Raw genomic sequence first — 21,542 nt, 5'->3', positions numbered from 1 at the left:
AGCTTAAAAGCCACTAAAGTAAAAACGGTGCTGGAAGAAGCCTTAGATACGATCCTGTTACCTCTGTCTAGGCTTTCCGTGGTTGTGGTGTTACTTGCGTTTTAAAAACATTGAAAACGCACAACCTCGACGACATAACATTAGTGCTTCGACTAAAAAATTGTTTACATGAGTTTGTAGAATTAATTGTTAAACCTGCATGCACTATAGCTTGAAGCAGGAAAAAAACAAAAACATCTATCTCAAAATGATCATCCATGTTCACCGAGGCCTTTTAAATAGGAAATTAATGATTTTGCAGCCAATTTATTGTTTACCTTACGTGATGTATGCAAATAACTAGTAAGCAGGTAACCCGCGACCACAACATTTAATTATTAACAGATGATATATAGGAAAGACAAATGTCGTGTTGAGTCTCCATTGTTAGATCAACTGTTGAATAATGACAAAAACTGCATCGCAACCAAGAACAAGAAAACGGAAAGAAAACGGTAGAAAAAAAGACTTTATCCTCCTTCTATGTAATAATAATAATAATAGAATAAAATGAGATAAAAAAATAAATGATTAAGAATCTGTACTGAGAAAATTGCATGTTTATATTTTTTCACGGCAGAGAACATTAATCGGGCCCCACTGTACGAGATGTGCGTTCTTTCCGTGTACGTAGTACAGATCGATAGGCTTAGCCTGGTTATGCTGTTACTTGTGTATTTACGAGTTTACTATCAATACTGCTTCACAAACAATCCAGATCAATTAGTCATGCGTGCCTGGTACACACGTAAATTATAAATGACCGGGATCGACATAGTCACTCAACCGAAGGTTTCTGGGGCCTGGATGAAAGCAGCAATCATGTGGAGCGTATCGGCATCAGTTTTGCCTTTAGACAGAGAGTCAGTTATGAAGTAAAAATTGCGTGTCTATGCCTTTCTGCGCAAACGCCACTCGTGGTCTTCCGATCTCACCGAAAAAATGACCTAACCGACATTCTACGAAGGTTTTGCTGAAATTTAGAGTGAGCGCCATGCACAGGGAAGCATGAAGCACTCATCAATTTATAAATATATACTAGATTAAGAAAAATGTAGAGTAGAATGTCTGCACCTTAGAGGGATTCGCTTCACGGCATAACTATATTAATAAAAAGAGGGATTTATAATATACACGTCAGATTTTTCTATGGTTTATTATGATGACTAATTATTCAAACATGTAATAAAATACTTGCAATTTTTTTTTGCGATATTGATATTTTTACCACATATACCCTGTATGATTTATAATTAACATAGAGTATTTTATAAGGCAGGCACCATCTGATAACTGAAAATAAAATATTGGCACAAATACCACAAATAATGTGTTTTATAAGATAGAACATTAGGCTCCCGAGAGCAATTTTTTTCAATATAAAGTCAATGTGGATTTTAATACCCAGGTGCCACTGGTATACGTGGTGTCTTAGCAACCTACAAAAATTCATCACAATTCTGTTTAATGAGCAAGTATTGTGCTAAGCAGAATGGTCTAACAATAGGTTCATTATAATCATGCTAATCTTTCCACATACATCTTTTCATTAACAACTTGTTAATTTTGTCCACACCTGTAGTGATGATTAATTAACGACAGTCTTTAAAAATCAAAATGATAATGGGACAAGAAGTCGATAATGATGATTATGAAGCTTAATGGTTCTAAGAGAACATGCTTTTTCTTCTTTTTTGGAACGTATGAAATACCCCTTCAGATAGGTAGTTAACATAGAATATGGCAACACTTACACATGTATATCACATTTTGTGCACTTCTTAATAATTTTAAAGGTGCCATTCACAGCCTATCTGTTATTAGGACATACAGTTATCAAAAATACGTAACTTTTGTACAGAACTCAGACAGAGTTCATGTATGCTTAAATATTTTGTACAAACATGCATTTTTCACATATCATTTTCAGGGGCGGATCGAGAGATATTTTCTGACAATCTCCCTATCTTTGTTGATCCATCCTCCATTTTTTACCATCTTCCGACAGAAAAAATTAGATGCCTGCCAATGTTAACTTTAAAATTCTGACCATTTTCTGGAAGACCCAGAAGACAGCTTCTTTCTGCCTCTGATCTGCACCAAAATAAAACAAGTATTAGAATAGATATACATTATCTGACTTATACATGCCACATTTAAGCACACAGGCTTCTCATAACTATGTTGGAATTGAATTTTGAAAAGTCACATGCCAAGAAAGTACCCCTTAATCTAAATATTTTTGAGCAAATGAATAAGGTGATGCTGACATTTAGCACGTTATCAAAAGAAAAGTATTGAAAGCCCATTCAAAACCCTCATGCTAATGGGTTTCCCTAGCTCTATGACTCCAAAGCATTCCAAAGTTTTCACCCAACCTCTTTCAGAACTTTTGCTTTTCTGAGAAACTGAGTCTTCATAAACAGTATTTTTTTAAATTTTATAGAAACTATATTATTAAAATCATGTACTCCCGATCTGTTCTCAACAACTTGCAGCTTTATTTAGCACTAAATTGTCACTATATTAATTGGTTGATCGATCACCTTTCCATTCATACATGATTAATTTTCATCTCACGTTTTTGCTGTCAATTCAATAGTTTTTGAATGCATTTTCTTTCTTTCCTCCAACATATAAATAATGTCCATGGCTACTGTATAAACCTGATATGCATATCATTTTTCCTTTCAGTTAATTAACTCTTTGCCCGTGTGCACTTTTTTGGGCCAATTTTATCTAAATCACCTAGAGAATAAAAGTTTCATATTATGTATTTCACAGTTTGCTTGTCAAAGTAAGAGGGGGAGGGTACTTCTTGTATCTAATCTGGTCCCTGGTGACAGTAAGTACAGAACCGTTCTGACTCTCATCTTCGAGTAGCTGTATGAAGGCATCTCCCACTCTATGAGGACTGAAAACAAAAATGAGATAATTATGTGAATTTTTTTTTTTCTTTTTTTTTTTTCATATTTTTTTTATTATCCAGTAGTTAAGTGCACATACTGTAGACCAGTTGATCCGGGATTATGCTTCGTGTGTGTGTGTGTGTGTGTGTGTGTGTGCACGTGCACGCACGCGTGCGCAAGGGAAGAGGGAGAGGGGGGTAGGTTGAGGGGGGGGGCACAGGTACTTAATAATAATGAACAAACACATTCAATTTTGTCACAGTATGAAGGGCACGGGGGTTGAAAAAAATTCCTTGGTTTTTTGGACAGTGAGGGAGATTTGGCACTCGTCCTACTTTTGAGTCCTCTAGCTCTACTGTCACACTTATCATTTTGCCTTGCCATCAAATTGGAATATTTTAAAACAATGGAATCACAATTGCTGCATTACTGAAATATATTGGAAATGGTTTGGCTTAGCTCCCCCCCCCCCCCCCCCCCCCCCCATCCCTTAAATTAGATATAAACTTGAAATCACTGATCTGTATGAAAATGACTCAACAGAATCAAATATTAATTACTTTCATGCGTAGAAACAGAACCATGTTGATCATCCATTAGTTCTGTCATATACTTACTCCATCACCCCCAGCAGCTCTTTTCTCTTCTTATACAGCTTGTAATGACTTGACTTTGTTACTTTTCTATCACTGCTATGTAATATTGGAGTATCAGCAAAGGTAGGACAAAGACAGTTCACTCTCACTTGATGTGTAGGATAATCAATATCTTCCTGAAATGAAAACAAATATAAAATATCTTTTTCTTCTTTTCTCAGTGTCCAAAAATCCAAAAATCTATTGGCGGTATCTGACCATTAGATACAGCCAATGGATTTTTGGAATAATTATGGTTTGAAATTTCATATCAAAGACAATTCACAGGCCTGTAGCCAGCAATTTCAGAGGGGGGGGTTCGTTTTCTGAAAAAGTGGACCTTTTACCATAAAGTTACAAGTACATAGGTCAAATTTTACCCAGAGTGGACCTTTTCCCCAGCAAAAAGGGGTGGTTCTTTCGAACCCCTCGAACCCCCTGGCTACAGGCCTGATTCAATACATACATTTTTCACTATAACATTGGTTTTTAAATAAAAAATTCATAGATGACAAAGCACAAAAAAATATTTCTGCTTTTACATTTCATTTGGCTTTTACAACAATGAATGCAAATAAATGTAAAAAATGTGCAGTGCAAATGAATGGAATGATGTCATTCCAGCAACTGAATATAATATAATATAATATAATATAATATAATATAATATAATATAATATAATATAATATAATATAATATAATATAATATAATATAATATAATATAATATAATATAATATAATATAATATGTAAAAATATGTAAATTATCTTTCTTTTGAAAACCAACATAAAAGGATTAAGTTAAACGAGAGTGCAACACTTTAAGTGCAAATATACTGTATAATCTTAAATCAAAGGCACTGAACATAATGATATTAATGGCCATGCTGATCTTCAGTCTGTGAACTGTGGACAGTACCTACCCCTATGGCTTTTGAGAAACCCACCACCCCAAACTTTGACGCAGTGTATGATGGACCTTCAGATATGGATATTATACCTGCAAAACACAAAAGCCTTCAGATATAGTTATAATGCAAACACAAGAAAAGCCTTCAAATCAGCTTCAATTACACATTTATTTAAAGAATACAATAAAATAAAAGTTTTATAGTATAACATTAATAGAAGATACTTTGACTAAACCATGAAATAAATTAATTGACATTATTCAAATTGAAAAAAATGGACAAGCCATCAGATCACAGAATATGTGAAAAGGATTAAGAGGTCACAGATCATCATGACTCGTTTCGAGGAGCAAATGCTTATAATTGGGGTAAAATTCATCAGATACATAATAATTAATATACGGCTTTGTATTTTCCACCAAAACACCAATATATCTAGCCAGAGAAGAATTTCATCAGCTATGTTATGTTATAAGAATAAAGTAATTTTTCTTCAATCAACAGCTTAATATCTATTGGAGATTAGCTATTTTAATATTAACCTGTTGATTGAAGAAAAATTACTTTATTCTTACCATACATTTACGTGTTTAAAAAAATATTTAAGGGCGACCTTCAAATATGTAATTTGTTTGATTTCCATTTTTAATAAATTTAATAATTTTACACAAAAATGCCCATTTCCACTACAAAGAAAATGATGAAAGTTATATTAGATAAGTTATATTAGATAAGTAATTTTTCTTCAATCTGTACCTGCAACGGAAGCCACGTTGATGATAACACCTCCATTGCCACCTCTGTCCTTTCTCATAGCCTCAAGACCCAGGTACGTCCCTGTCATTACTGCAATCTGGACAGTAGAAATAAATAAAATTTGACTATTCAGTACTAACCTGTGGCATATACCCATATTTGTGAGACAACAAGCATATACATGTACTAGCATAACAGAAAACATATTTCAAGACTCTAAAACTTGAGGCATATCTTACTTCAGTGGACAAAAAGTTCAGTCAAATGCTTATCATATACCAGTGTATGAAATTCAAGGAAATTACTAGCCAGACCGCCGGGCAGGTAACTCTGAAAAGCTACCAGCCCGGCCATGTAGTTACCTGCCCTAAAGTTAAGAGAGGTATGCTGAGGGGGTCTAGAATGCATTCTTGGGAGAGTAATTTGGAAATGAAAGGGCAATATCATGCCTTATGCATTGAAAATTTAGAAATTGGTTGGAATTTCTACTGAATGATACCTTGTCAGTGTTGGATTTAGAGGGGGGGGGGGGGTTCAGGGGGGTCCTGACGCCCCCCTTTTAATTTCTGCAAAAAAAAAAAAAACTCACCTCTTGAAATAAGACTTTCACTAGTTGAATCATAGTTTTAAACCATACCAAATGGCACCATTCACCATCTAAAATACCAAAAATTTTCAGGGCCCTTTACCGGGCGGGGGAGGGTGGGGGTAGTCAATTCAGTTTATGTTCACCTTGCAGGCTGTCTCATTTCTTCTTCAATAATTTATTTATAACTTTTATTCTGATTTCGTGATATCATTTGATCATAATTTTTGCTTTTCTGTATAGCAACAAGTATGACCAAATATATATATTGTTGTTAAATAAATCGATCTCTGTGCTGACAATAAAGAAGAAAGAATTCAGCACGAGGGTCCCTTTGAATATCGCTTTTAAGCTTTAAAAAGCGGTCGGGAACGGTCCTGCACGCTAATCGCCCATAGACAGCATTGCTTATTGAGAATAGCTATATATATATCACATAGAGGCTACAATATATTATATGGGGCGAGTATGGGCGAGTTATTGTATCGAGATGCTTGCGCTCGGTCGCAATGCGTGATACTTTCGAGTTACGGTTTTACAAAAAATGTTGCCACTCGACTAATTGCAAATTGAAGTCACCTTAATTTCCATGGGTCCCAATTTGTTCTCTTTCGATTGGTTCTGTCGTAATCTTTGTTATTTTTATTTCTTTCCTCAATTGTTTTTCTTTTGTGAACTTCTCTATCGGACTTGATAGAATTTTTTTCATTTTTGACAGCCCAAGATGAAAGCACGTGGGAAAAAAACTACATCTGACGCACGGCGTAAACTCGTACGTTCGCTCATAATTTTGGGATTCAAATTTTTGTAAAATTCTCCTTTAATTTGCCCCCGTTGCCTTTATTACTGTTGATTATAAGCACTTCATGTACCTATAAGTCTATTTTATCAATATCATAACTTTTTATACTTTCACATTTTGATTACTCTCAACCTACAAATTGCTACTCGCGGGATCTCCTCTACACAAAACAATGATGTAACGTTATCTGCTGTGCACTAAAGCTGGTTAAGAACAATGTGCCTCGTTTCAAATTGTCTTTCAACTTCATATCACACAGACGGAACTTCGAAAACGAGGCCAATGAGAGGGAGACTGTTGGTTACATTTCGATACGAGTGTTCGATTGCAAGCTATGGTTAGTTCTTTGCTTCTATGAAAGTGGGTGAAAACAGTGAGTTTATTTTGCTGAAATCGCTTGTGAACATAGACAAAATAAAAGGTAAAAAATAGGCTGTAAATTAGCCAGCCCGTCGGGCGGGTGATTTGCAAATCTTACCCGCCCGGCCTGAAAGTTACCAGCCTCGGGCTGGCGGCCATTTCATACACTGCATATACTAATAAAAATTGGCTTGGAAAATAAAAAACATTTATTGTATATTGCCTTGCCACAGTATCGCCAACTCATTTTAATTTCAAATTCTAGATACAGTTTAAATATTTTCATGTTTTAGCCAAAGAATTTTATCCAAAGGGTGATATAACTTTGAATGTTCAGATACATGAGCTGTTCTAAGAAGTACACAGAACAACACAATACTGGATTAGTTTGTTATTAATATACTGACTGGAATTTATGTGTCTTCTTGTTAAAGGGAACTCTTCATATGAGATCTATATTTCACAATAAATATATTGTAAACAACTCACAGAAATATAACATTATCTATTTTATCACAAAAAACAGCAGTTATAGCAATAAATCTAAAATGTGTGCTTGCCATCCAACCACCTGACCTCCATAGGTGGCTACACTCTGTAATAATCTCTTAAGAGATTACAAAAAACAAACTTTTTGGAAAATAACCAGGGGACTAACTTTGAATGTAGAAATGGATTCATTAACCATTGGTAAGTATGAGAAAATTGCTGTTTACCCCAGGAAAATTATTTTTTTTTTTGCCAAAATTAACAGTTGTTATTCCTACCAGGTTTATGTCAATGGTCTTTCTCCAGTCAATTTCATTCACTATGCCAGCATTGTTACAAAGTATATCAAGGCCTCCCAGTGACTGCTTGGTATGGCGGAATGCATCTACGAATTAAATAAAAAAAGGTTTAATGAACTAAATTTGGCAAAAAACAAAATTTAAGGATTTTCACTTGATCTATCCAGAAAAATGGTCTTTTAAAATGTCTTTTACAATTCCTGCCTCCCAAAAAATTCACTGGAATACAAATATAAAAAGGAAACAACTGTGTAATGATGTCGATTTTATGGTTATTGATGAATTCATGCAAAAAAATATTAAAATAATTTACATTTCACAGCAAAATAGAAACAAACTTGCTTTCAAACTCAGTTTCATTTGTTACATCACACTTGACAAATGTGCTGCTGTCTTTGCCATATTGTTGCTGGAACTGTGCCAAAGTTTTCAGTCCTGTCTTATCATCAATATCTGCCATACACACCTAAAATGTACAGAAAAAATAATTTCATTATTAATTATATTTGAAAAATTGTTACAACCTCATGCCTGTATTTGTAAAAATGCTGTGCTGGGGGGGGGGGGGGGCAGTGGTCGCTGCCGTTGTGCTCCCCCTCCCTGAGGTGAGTTTAAAAAAACGAAATTATTTTGATTTTGGTATTTGGGACAGGATGTTATCTGACAACGATGCAAATTTTCAAAGTTTCAAATATGTTAACCCATGTAGGAGACCGGGATATTCGTTCTGTATCCAGGAGACACCCAGATTATCTGTGCTCTCCCTCCCCGAGATGAGTTTAAAAATCCGAAATTGTTTTGATGAGGGTATTTGGGACAGGACAAAGGTGCAAATTTTCAAAGTGGATTTTATCCAAGAAATTTGTTAACCCATGCAGGAGACCGGGATATTCCTTCTGTATCCAGGAGACTCCCGGATTATCTGTGCTCCCCTCCCCGAGGTGAGTTAAAAAAAAACGAAATTGTTTTGATTTGGGTATTTGGGACAGGACAACGGTGCAAATTTTCAAAGTCGCTTTTATCTGAGAAATTTGTTTACCCATACAAGAGACTGGGAGATTCGTTCTGTATCCAGGATACCTCCCAGATTATCCGGGAGTGTTGACATGTAAAAACTGTGTCAGCTGCCTGAGTTAAAAGCCAGCGGATAGTAGTACATACATTACATTGAGTAGCACAGTAACTTGGATGACCAAGTTACATCCGAAGGTTAATTACTCTTATGAACTCAATATTCTGCATAACCCCATCTCTATGTACCTTAGCTCCCCGTTTTAACAGGGCTTCAGAGAAAACCCGCCCTAAACCCTGCGCTCCGCCGGTAATTAGTGCAACTTTGCCAGCAAACTTCATCATCATGTGCTCCTTGTTTACCTCGATCTTATTACTACTGCATACAAGACACGTCTCTTTGGGGTTTCTTTAGATTTTGTAAAAAAATGAACTTTGTAAAATATTTTATGTGAAAAAAACTATTTCGAAATAATTTTGGCGTACGGGGTTACTATTTCTAGCCGATTAACATTTCATGGTGAATTTGTCTGGGTCCTGTCTTGTTGTCTTCCTTTCTCCGTACTTTTGCACAAGTCACGTGAGTAGGAAGTACAAAAGTCCAAGATGGTGAGTCGATATTCCCTCCCCTTTTTAAATATATTTTTGTTGCTATAATTTCATGGTTGATATGTCCTTTTGTGCCAATAATTTTAGAAACATTATGAAAAAAAAAAACGCCCCCAGAGCGTATCCACCAAACATAGGCAAAAACGTTGAAAAAGCGGGATGCCGATTTAAATCCATTCCAACATCATCATAAAAAATGATGGACAAGTTAGTTGTCATTTCAGTTTCTTCAGTCAGGGCACTATTCATAGCAGAACTGTATCCTAGTGATTCTCTGTTGAAATGTGATTTGTCAGGTCTACATCGACCCGGAATATTGTAATCATCATGGTGTGGAATGAGTTATCTTCTAGTTACAGGTTGTTCACCACATGTGATTTTAGTATGATAAGATACCCAGTAGCTGTGTGATTGCTTATCGAGCACCATTTTCCATTGTTTCACTCCGATTTAGCAGTGGCACTGTCCCTGAATATCATTATCAAAATAACCGTATTGTATTGATCTTCAGTTGCACAGTCACTAGCACAGTACCGTTAAGTACAAAGTTACATTGTACTATAGGCAGTGCAGGCAGGGTAGCATTGACTTTTGTTATGATGTCTGGTTCTCCATTCCAGCCGAACACGGCCCAGTTGTCACCACAGGAGGAGCAGGAGAAGCTGTTAGATGAGGCACTTCAGGTGGTGAAGGCACAGTCCTTTCAGATGAAACGATGTCTGGTAAGTTACTACTGGTAAATGGTGACTCTGTTACTTCTTGTGAGTTTTTTCATCAGAGTACCCCCAAAGGATTTATAAGTTAAATCTGTCTTACTTCATCATCAAGATACTTCTTAAAATGTGTTTCAAAACTGACGATTGTGCAAAATCTGACTTGCCTGAATATTATTGAGCATTATTTGGCCATAACTCAGTATAACAATAGAGCCCCATGCGTAGTTTCTAATCATTGAATATGTTTTAATCTGCACTTCTAACTTATTTTTAATGCAACGTTCCTTCATTATAATGCCAATTAGTATACAAACTAAAAGCGTCTTTACACAAAAAAAGTTTGCTTAATATTGTACTTCTATAATGAATATCACAGTCATACTACTGTACTTCTATAATGAATATCATGGTCACCATATTAATACCTTTCTCTGTTCCCAGGACAAAGGCAAGCTGATGGATGGGCTAAAACATGCCTCCAATATGCTAAGTGAACTGAGGACTTCCATGCTTTCACCTAAAAGTTACTATGAGCTTTGTATCCTTACAATGATGGGGTCTGTTTTCATAAAACTGAACCCCTAGTATCCCCACCTTTATGTTTTAGATAATACAAATACATATAGTATTTGAAAAAAGTCCCCCTCCTCCTCGCAGAAAAACTTTAGGAATACAGAATACTCTCTGAAATTTTTGTTAAAATTATAGGTGGTAATTTTGGACGGCCTGTACCTGTGAAAAGCCCTGGTGGATGGACACATCATGGTTTCAGTTGATATTTGTTTTCCTTAAGTATGTGACAGATATGTCAATCACTGATGAACTGCGCCACCTGGAGATCTACCTGGTGGATGAGTTCCAGAAGGGAAGGAAGGTGGCCGACTTGTACGAACTGGTGCAGTATGCTGGGAATATTGTGCCAAGACTGTAAGTTGGTAGAGCATATATCACATGGTATAGCATATATCACATGGTATAGCATATATCACATGATAAACAGTGTCAACTTCTTTTTTTTGATTTCTTGAATATTGTGCCAAGATTGAAAGTTGGTATAACATGTTTCCTATGGTAAACAGAGTGTCAACATCTTTTCTTGATTTCTTGAATATTGTGTCAAGATTGTAAGTTGGTATTAGCATATTTCATATTATAAACAGTGTCAACATCTCTCCTCGATTTTTCTTGAATATTGTATGAGCTTTGTATCCTTACAGTGATGAAGTCTCCAAGAGGGAGATGCAACATTGTCAACAAGACAAGTTTGTAGATCCAGTAATAGATTAAAGAGTTAACTTTATGTCATATTATGAGTAACTTTGATTATATTTTGACTTTTTTACAGATATCTATTAATCACAGTGGGCGTGGTGTACATCAAAGCCAACGAGCTCTCCAGAAAGGACATCCTGAAAGATCTGGTAGAGATGTGTCGAGGTGTACAACACCCCCTCCGGGGCCTCTTCCTCAGGAACTATCTCCTACAGTGTACCAAGAATGTACTGCCTGATGCTGAAGAAGAAGTGGCAGCTAGGTATTAAGAAATGGTGAAATTTGTATTTGATGTTGTATTGAGGTTTTTAAATTTATCAAAGTAGTTTATTTACATATTTTAGAATTTTTTATTTGGATTTTTGTGGTCTTTATGGTACATTTATTAGATAATATTGCCATGTTTATAAATTTAGTTTGTTTTGTTAGAGAAGTTGTTTAGTCTTTTAATTTGTATTACTTTTGATGTCATCAAACTGTTCAATGAAAAGATTATTTGATGTAGGTAGATTGTTTTCAATAGAGATCTCACTTTAACACAATTGCTTCAGAGAAATAAATCAATGTGCTGAAAATTGGGGGGAAAAACTTGAATGACAAAAATATTATAATTGTAATAGCTCAGATTTATCTATTTGCCTTCAGTGGGGATCCAGAATCTGGAACTGTCAAAGACTCCATTGATTTCATCCACCTGAACTTTGCTGAAATGAACAAATTGTGGGTGCGCATGCAGCACCAGGGACATACGCGCGACAAAGACAAGCGCGAGCAGGAGAGACGCGAGCTGCGTATCCTCGTTGGTACTAATCTGGTTCGCCTCAGCCAGTTAGAGTGCGTTGACATGGAGATGTATAAAAGGGTTTGTGATTTTATTTATTTTTTTTTGTTTCACTTTTTATAGATTTTGTTGCTTAAAAAGAAAACAGTTTTATTTCTCCCAAAACGTGATGTAAGTGATTAATTATATTAAGGCAGTGATACAAAGTATCAGGTTTTTAGTAACAATCATTAGGTTTGATCTTTACATAGAATAAATGTGGTGAAATGAATTAATGACATGAATTATTTATCAGGTAGACTGTGAATGTGAAATAGTTTAAAGTATTCAGGGTGCTAGTGGCCAGGAGTACAGACTACCTAAAAAGAGTTGTTAAAATTTTAGGCAATGACAGGAATGGAATTCCGCTAGGAACAATGGTTTGTTCTCCATTACCTTTGGACAGGTGACATTTGTCCCATATACTGACCCCAGTACTTTGACTAACTCTGACTTGTACTTAGCTAATCATATGGGGAGCCAGGACTTCCGTTCCTAGGACTACCATTCCTGTCTCACCGACCATGTATACTGCCCTCTGATGTATAATAGAACAAGGACCAACGTTTGAGTGCCTTTCATTCCTAATTTTTTAAAGTAATCTCTGGTGACAGCACAGCCTCATTGTAATGCCTAGCTGAAGGGTATTTTGGTTCAATATTTATACCTAAGTGTGTATATATTCCATTTCTTTCAGCATATCCTGACTGGTGTGTTGGAGCAGACAGTAAGCTGTAGAGATCCCATAGCACAGGAATACTTGATGGAGTGCATTATACAGGTAGTTTTCCCAGAGATATAACAAATATCAGTATTTTTTCTTTTAAATGATTTTAAAAATGCTTTTAGTGTGTATTTGTGCCATTTTGATGAAGCTCATAGACATTTGTAAGTGGAAAGTATTGACTATACATGTATATCATAAAGCAGGCTATTCAGGAGTTGTTTGAATAAACTTATCATATTTGCAGTAGTTTTTTTTTATGCAGTGGACATCATAATGTTTTTTTTGTATGTTAAGAGGTTTTAACACTCCAAGTTTAATGGTAACTGTCACTATTGTTCCTTTATTATTAATAATAGCAATCAATTGAAGGTGGTGTCTTATTTCCTTACAGGTATTTCCAGATGAGTTTCACCTCCAAAGTAGTCTTTTTTACACAATGGAGAAAATATCGTTTTTTGTATGTTAGCAGGCTTTTAAAACTCCCAAGTTTTATGAATAATAACGATCAATTGAAGGTGGTGTTTTACACCTTTCCTTACAGGTATTTCCAGACGAGTTCCACCTCCAAACGCTGACCGGGTTCTTAAAGGCCTGCGCTGACCTTCACCCTGATGTCAATGTCAAGAACATCATCATAGCTCTTATTGACAGGTGATATGATGTACTCATATACAGTAAATTACAGACAATATATTAATCTTGTTAAGCTTGAAGCATTGAATTGATATTTTGTTGTAATTATAAAGTGTAGCTTTCAAATTTTCAAATCTACTCAGCACTAGCTCGTTTTGAACTTGTTTTCTCTTTAATGTAAGAGGTTATTGGAAAAATTAAACACCTACTATAATCTTTCCGAGCAATTTCCAGTGATTTGCACCAGTAAGGAGAGAGGTCAACTGCAAAATCCAACAGAGATACGACTTAAAGTTTAGTATCATTCAAAATAATCGTCTCATGAAGCATCTCTACCTGAACCTGGAAGTGTAAAAGTCTTTGCAAGAACAGTTATATTTTTTGTCAAAATTTGAAATCATGTGTGTTTTTCTTTGTTTCAACAGACTTGCCCAATTTGCCAACAAAGAGGAAGGTGTTGGTATACCACAAGACATCCAACTTTTTGATATATTTTCACAGCAGATTTCTCAAGTCATTCAGGTAAAGAAAACAGTGAGAACAACTATTACAATTTTCAATACCTGTTTCTTTTTCGATAATTATGAATTATGCTGACTCTCCTTCAGAGAATATCTTTTTTATAGCTGATATTTTATAGTCTATATAAACACAACCAAGCTTGTTTGTACTTCATGTCCCTGTTCATTGTTGAAATTAAACCCCAATCCTTTGGAAAATCTATTGTTGTTGCTGTTTATGTTCTATAGACAAAATTTTCAAAAGATTTCTTAATATTTCAGAATCGTCCTGATATGCCTCCTGAAGACATCGTTTCCCTACAGGTGGCGCTGATCAACCTGGCTCTGAAGTGTTACCCAGACAGGGTGGATTACGTGGACAAGGTCCTGGAGACCACCGAGGAGATCTTTAACAGGCTCAACCTGGACCAGTGAGTAGTTTACAGGGGTGGTTGGTTTGGGGTTCCAGGCCTGCCTAAGGGCCTGAAAAATTTTGGTATTTTAGAGGGGGAACATTGCCATTTGGTACGGTTTAGAATTAAGATTCAGCTAGTCAAAATTCAACAGAGAACCATTGGTGTGAATTTTTTTTTTCAGTAATTGAAGGGGGGATCAGTGAAGGGGGAAGCAGTGTTTGTGTGTATTTAGTGATATAATATTCTATTCAGGTGTGTGTGTGTGTGATAGTAGTCAGGTATTTATATGATATAACATGTTATCTCTCTTGTATTTGACAGCATAGAGAATTCCAGTGCAGTTTCCAAGGAGTTGATGCGCCTTATGAAGATCCCAGTGGACAGCTATAATAACATACTGACCGTTCTGCAGCTGGAGCACTTCGGTCCACTCTTTGAGTACTTTGACTTTGCTGCCAAGAAGAGCATGAGCTCGTACATAATAGTAAATGCATTAGACAATGATATAAAGATACCATCACAGGAACAGGTTTGTCTTTTGATATTTTGGAATATTTCTTGTTTCATTTGAAATATTTTGAGATATTTCATACATTTTTAAGTATTATTTATTTTTTAGTATTTTTAAATTGAAATTTTTTTGTATTTTCTGGTAGTATATATATTTGTTTCTCAAGTGTCAAAGTCATATAACATCTCAAATTATGAATGAGTAATAGATAAGGCATATTGGGCAAATCAAAAAGGCTGCACTATTAGTATATAGTCACCAAATTTAATATTCTGTACTCACGGCCAGTGTGAATTTTAACTCTTTTTTACTGTTCTTCTTATTAAAAATTCTATAAATACTTTTTAATTACGGAAGTTGTTAAATTTTTGTAGCATTTAATTTTCATTTAAACTTATCCATATCTTGTCTGATCAAGCTGTGAAAAATAAAACAGGTAAGGAAAATATACATTGTTCACAATCAGGTTGATGCAATATTGAACTTGGTGGCGCCACTGGTTTGTGACCAAGAAGGACAGCCCCAAGATGATATCGACCCCGAAGATTTTGCAGAGGAACAAGGCCTGATGGGAAGGTTAATTAACCTAATGCAGGCAGAAGATGCTGACCAACAATATTTGGTATGGTAGAAACCATAAGGAAAATATTTAAATTTGTAAAAGACTAATGTGTCTGTTTTTGGAATTGCTTGTGGGCAATTTTTCTCTTAGCGAAATCACTGCTTTTTCATCACCTTTTTTCTCCACGTGGTTGAAATTTGACTAAAACAAGTTAAATCCACCATTTGGTGTTTAGTCAACTTAAGTCAGTTTTAGCATTTGGCTAAATTGGCGAGTGTTAGTAAAGTGCTATGGTATAAATTTTGACAAACCTAGTGAGGAGAAGCTTTAAAATTGCACAATAAGTCTCATTCAGTGCAATGTATAGATTAGATGTATATTTCACTTATAACAAGTACATTAAACATAAGGAAATAAACATTTTATGATGTGAAAAAAAGGTATGTTGTGGAAATGCTGTTATGTCTTTCATCTTTTTATTAGCTAAGGTCTGTGATATTGAATGATTGATTGGTTCAGTGTGAAAAAAAAAACAGCAGACCACACATACGTTTTTCAAATATGTCTCATATTAAAGTAATTTGGTTTGATTTCAGATCTTGAATGCGGCCAGGAAACACTTTGGGAACGGTGGGAACATGAGGATTAAGTACACCCTGCCTCCATTGGTGTTTGCAGCCTACAAATTGGCTTTCAAGTACAAAGAACTAGAAGAAGAGGTGAATGTTTTGTGTGTCATTTACACATATGATCTATGAATTATAATTAGAGGCTAAAGCTACAGAAATGTTTTGTATTCACCAGAGAGAAAGAGAGAGAGAGAGAGAGAACTGGCATACTTACTTTCAATGCTACTGTTTGAGTCTGTACGTGTGAGAGAGAGAGAAAGAGAGAGAGGGGGGCATATTTATTTACCTTCAGTGCTACTGTCTGAGTGTGTGTATGTGTGTGTGTGAGAGAGAGAGAGAGAGTATTGTTTCTTGATAGCTCCATTTAAAGCAGATTCCCATTTTCAATCCATATTTAATCCATTTCTAGGATGATAAGTGGGAGAAAAAATGTCAGAAGATTTTCCAGTTTTGTCACCAAACGATAGGAGCCCTGATAAAGGCAGAGATGGCCGAGGTCCCACTGAGACTCTTCCTTCAGGGAGGTCTGGCTGCTGGAGAGATAGGATTTGAAAACCATGAGTCTGTAGCATATGAATTCTTGTCACAGGTGAATATTTATACGGTTATTAGCTTCAGGGTCAGATCAATATATTGTCTTGCAGATCTCAGAAATAGTGATATTTACAGAGCACAATTGTCTTATATATAGTAATGCTTCCTTTACTCTGTTTGATCAATGATATGTTTGATCACTGATCAATATTAGTGAGAGTATTATGAATATGATCTTGGATTTGGAGAATATCTTATATCAATTTTATAATCAGATTTTCAGTTATTCTTGATAAGTTGAAAAATTTTAGTAGGGTTTTCATAAGTTTGTGAAAATTAAGATTAAAAGTATGTGTTGTCACAAGTGATAGAAGTGTTTGTTTGGTGAGCTGTAGATTGTGAATCTTTAAAACAAGAACTTTTTTCTATTTAGTCAAAACAGAAAGTACTTACACATCCGGCCATCTTCTGGGTTTTCTGGAAGACAGTCAGAATTTGTCGAGTTTACACTGACAGACATTAATTAATCTGTCAGAAGACTGTCAGAAAATATCTCTGGATCTGCCCCTGACATTGTAATATCTGTTTCTTTCAGGCATTTTCACTGTACGAGGATGAAATCAGTGACAGTAAGGCGCAGCTCTCTGCCATCACTTTAATCATTGCCACATTTGAGAAAATGAAATGTTTTGGAGAAGAGAACCATGAACCTCTGAGAACACAATGCGCTCTGGCAGCCTCCAAACTTCTGAAGAAACCAGACCAGTGTCGTGGCGTGGCTACGTGCTCACATCTGTTCTGGTCAGGCAAAACGCGAGAGTCCGAAGGGGAAGAGGTAAGGGCAGGCAAATGGTGATGATTATTACAATAGCAATTTAATATTAATGCCACTGTAACAGGAGTGGTATTCCTCTAGGAACCGTAATCTGCTTCCCATTAGCTCATTGTACTGGCGTCATTTGTCCCATATACTGACCCCAGTACTCTAACTAACCCTAACATGTTCTAATGATATGGGATCCTGGACTTCCATTTCTGGGACTTCCATTCTTGTTACACCACAACTCCAACATTCATTTATGTTCATTAATTATAGTTTCATGTGTAAAAAACGCCCAACCCTTTGGGCTCATAAGACACCAAGTGAGCTTCTACTTAAGCACCTGCTATGTGTATGTTGTGACTCTGTTCAGCTTTTTAATTGTAAGGAGAATGTGAAAATGGTGACTCAAAATGGTGACATTTTCTTTTGACATCAGCAAAAGTCTGGAACAGGTAGCTGATAGTGTTTGGTAATACCTTTTTATAAATGTAATTATGAAATATGTTCCTAATTTTTGGTGGAGCAGTGTATATAACCCGTGAGTTACTCAAAGGTGGTCAGAAAGTGGACTTTGTGCTGGTGAGTTACTCAAAGGTGGTCAGAAAGTGGACTTTGTGCTGGTGAGTTACTCAAAGGTGGTCAGAAAGTGGACTTTGTGCTGTATGACTTTCCGCATGACCAGAGCTCACTTGCCGACAACAGCCGACACAAACAGATTAACCTCATGATGCTGATGACATCTTTTTTCCTTTCCAGAGAAAAATTATCAGCAGGATATTAATCATTAAAATTTATTATTTTGACAATTATCGGTACATTATGAAGTATTATTGATGATATGTACTTCCAGGTTCAGGATGGTAAACGTGTGATGGAGTGTCTAAAGAAAAGCCTGAGGATAGCCAACCAGTGCATGGACAGCTCTGTCCAAGTGCAGCTCTTTGTGGAGATCCTCAACCACTACATATATATGTATGAAAAAGGAAATGACCAGGTGAAATAATTATTGCAGTGTTTTGAATCTTATTGCAGGGTCACTTTTTTTTTTCAATCTGCCACATTAGAAAATATTTTTTAGTTATAATTATTTTTTTGTATTTTATCATAGGTTATATTAATAATGTGCTGACGAAATGTGCCATGATAGACAATATATACTGTATGCATAGAAACAGAATGGATTTTAATTTAAATATCTCATTATTCAGGTGTTAGTGTTAGTAGTTTTGGTCAATTTTGTATTTTTACTGGGTCTAACTATGAATAGTAGCATTTAAAAGTAAATTTGAATATTCTTTATTTTTAACACACCCCCAAACTGCACTCGATTCACATGCATGCATACATGATCAAATACAGGTAGAAGCATTAACATAAATACATATGCTCACATACCCTTATATTATATTATATTTAAGAATAATATATCCAACCATATTAGATTTGTGTTTTGGTTAAGCCAACTCTATAGTAATTGTATGCCTAATTAAAAGATCCATTTACCAAGCGCTGGAATAATTTGTTAAAAAATATATGTTCGTGATTAGTCCAGTAATTGGACTTCTTTTCTTTTCTTTCCTCAGATGACGGTCCAGGTGCTAAATCAACTAATCGGAAAGATTCGTGAAGACTTGCCGAACTTAGAATCCAATGAAGAGACTGAGCAGATTAATAAGCATTTCCAGAACACCATTGAGCATTTAAGACTGAGACAGGAGTCACCAGAGAATGATGGACCTACTTATGAAGGTCTCATTCTTTGATGTTTCTACAATCTCATTAATGGGAAATGGAAATTTCACACAAAAAAAATCCTCCTTTTAACTGCATCAAGAAGTGTTGTTAGCATAATCTATCTGGATGATTACTTTGGTGTTAGTTGGATATTGTACATTTTACGTTGGTTCTGTATGCCATATTAAGTGAAATGTTCATACAAGGATTATCCCAGGATTTAAAAGGGTCTTGAAGAAATATGTACCATCATTGGCCCTTTACCATGACATTGAGCTCTTCTGGTCCCAGGAAGTTGACTTACTGGGCTGTGGTCTTGTATTTGTTTTCATATATTGGCACTTAATGGCAATGCTGCCTCTGATCAATCTACCTACCTGAATCATTTAATGATGGATGAAGATAGAGTATTGAATGGTGAGCCTTTTTTGGGGAACTTGTTGCTGAAAGGGATTCAGTTTAAACATCACACTGTATGTGATGGTTAGCTCAGTAGACATATGGAGATAGGGCCAATTTCTCTTGTCATTGTTCATGTGTCGCTTTGTAAAATTTGGTTTTACTGGGGGTAAACCGCAGAGCCTTTAATCCCCATAGATTGGGAATTAGCCTAGAATGCAGATAGATTACAAGTCACCAGGAGTTCAACTACATCTGTAAAAAATGACTATTTATTTAACTATTATGTCATATATGTACTGCATGCTGCTAAGTGCAAATTGTTTTGTAAGAGCAAAAGTGAAAATGATTAAAAAGTTTAAAAATGAATAAGAAAAAATTAAAAATGAAATATTTAAGTGTAATTGGATTTCAAGGTGTAATTGCTTGGACCGAGGACAAACTAAACAAGTTGTTCACTGGGTGCTTACTTGGACCCATCTTGAGCAGTTTATTATTGCAGGAATCAGGTTGGGGGAAAAAATGGGGAAATGTGCATTTGCGTTTATACACAAGTGAAAGAAAACAGCTGAAATGATATCCTTAGTTGGAATTTAAAAAGGTGAGTAAGTGCAAATGACACGAAAAATGTGTACAGGCAATTCACAAAATTTATCGATCCTTGCTTATTCCATATAATTTTCAATTTAAACGAAAGTGATAAGACTTAGTAAAATTGGTACTGACAAAAATCAATATCAGTACCTACGTTTATTTTCTTCCATGAGGGCAATAATAAATATTTATCATCAGGGACACTTCATAGCCTAATTACAAAACTAAAATGCCGCTTACAGTGAAGGAACACAGATGGTGATTTCTTTAAGTATGATAATTGGGGGGGGGGGGGGGGGGAGGATTCAAGGAGAAAAAAACATCATATAGCTATAAACTGGAAAGAATTTTGTAAGCGATATTCAACATGGGTAAAAACCTGGGTGGCCATTTAATCAAAAATGTTGATTTTTATTGGGAAATAATATAATTTTGAGATTTCAATTGAGGCTATGTTCACCCTGATCTATATAATTTAAAAGAAAGCGATTTTTCTTGTATTTCTTTTAAGACACACTTAACCTGTTTTGGTCTTAGATTTTTTTAAGACCAAGCTGTATTCTTACTACCATATATGATGTGTAAGCAGTCCATTGCTGGGCCGTTCTCTCGGTTTAATTTGTAGGCGTGACGGTGTATTAGGAATGTTTTAACGTTCAACACATTTATTCAGGATAATACTTGAGTACAACTGTTACTGTTTATCAGGAAAAGAAAAATATATTTTCATAATTAAACTGGTCAAGGCCCAATGAAAACACTCTTTGCTGAGCCAACCCCCACCACACCTTTTTGATTTCATTTTTATTTTGTTGTCATTTACACACTGCACTTTCAACTCATGCTGACGAAAATAAAAAAAAAGGTCAGTGGTCACGGAAAGGTACCAAGAATGACTGTAAGGGGGGGGGGGGTACGATTATTGCATGCTCTTCATATATTTACTCTGCTTCTGATCTAGAAGATAATTTTGAATGTATTTCACCGCAGAGACTTGGTGAAATGTTTCCCTTATATTTGGTACTCCTATAATGATTAGATAAGCATTACTATTGGTCATTTACCACAGGAATTATGGCAGTTCGTTTATTTAGATTTAGTGACTGTTGACAAGATTTTCTTTAGGTTGTGGAAAGTGCCAGGTTTTTATGTTATTTGTTACTTAAACAAGGCAGCAAAGCTGTCAAATGTACAGACAAAAAACAGATAATAAAGATGCAAAATAGGTCATTTTGTTAATTTTGATGCAATAATAAATAATGCTT

At 35.5% G+C, this 21,542-nt stretch overlaps 2 protein-coding genes across 2 annotated transcripts; one reads left to right on the top strand and one right to left on the bottom strand.

Moving 5' to 3' along the window:
- Positions 1-1,176: 1,176 nt before the first annotated feature.
- On the bottom strand, positions 1,177-9,205 carry LOC106163796 (15-hydroxyprostaglandin dehydrogenase [NAD(+)]-like). The gene is made up of 7 exons (XM_087010717.1): positions 9,048-9,205; positions 8,130-8,253; positions 7,767-7,873; positions 5,252-5,348; positions 4,508-4,584; positions 3,566-3,720; positions 1,177-2,953 (listed from the first exon to the last, which is right to left on the bottom strand). The coding sequence occupies exons 1-7, from the start codon at positions 9,144-9,146 to the stop codon at positions 2,818-2,820; spliced, it is 795 nt and encodes a 264-aa protein (XP_086866843.1). The 5' UTR covers positions 9,147-9,205; the 3' UTR covers positions 1,177-2,817.
- A 511-nt stretch (positions 9,206-9,716) lies between these two features.
- Positions 9,717-21,505, top strand: LOC106163806 (vacuolar protein sorting-associated protein 35). The gene is made up of 17 exons (XM_087010701.1): positions 9,717-9,737; positions 10,028-10,129; positions 10,565-10,661; positions 10,927-11,050; positions 11,469-11,657; positions 12,041-12,257; positions 12,913-12,996; positions 13,484-13,593; positions 14,001-14,097; positions 14,358-14,506; positions 14,813-15,020; positions 15,469-15,624; positions 16,161-16,283; positions 16,603-16,782; positions 17,323-17,562; positions 18,401-18,544; positions 19,134-21,505. Exons 1-17 carry the CDS (start codon positions 9,735-9,737, stop codon positions 19,311-19,313), a joined length of 2,403 nt encoding a protein of 800 aa, XP_086866827.1. The 5' UTR covers positions 9,717-9,734; the 3' UTR covers positions 19,314-21,505.
- Positions 21,506-21,542: the final 37 nt, after the last annotated feature.

This window comes from Lingula anatina, chromosome 4 (genome assembly GCF_051362555.1).
Source record: "Lingula anatina isolate TDL-2025a chromosome 4, LinAna3.0, whole genome shotgun sequence".
In the NCBI taxonomy this organism is placed as follows: Eukaryota; Metazoa; Brachiopoda; class Lingulata; order Lingulida; family Lingulidae; genus Lingula; species Lingula anatina.
Note: the sequence above shows the minus strand (reverse complement) of the source record. Positions and strands in the feature narration are given on the sequence as shown.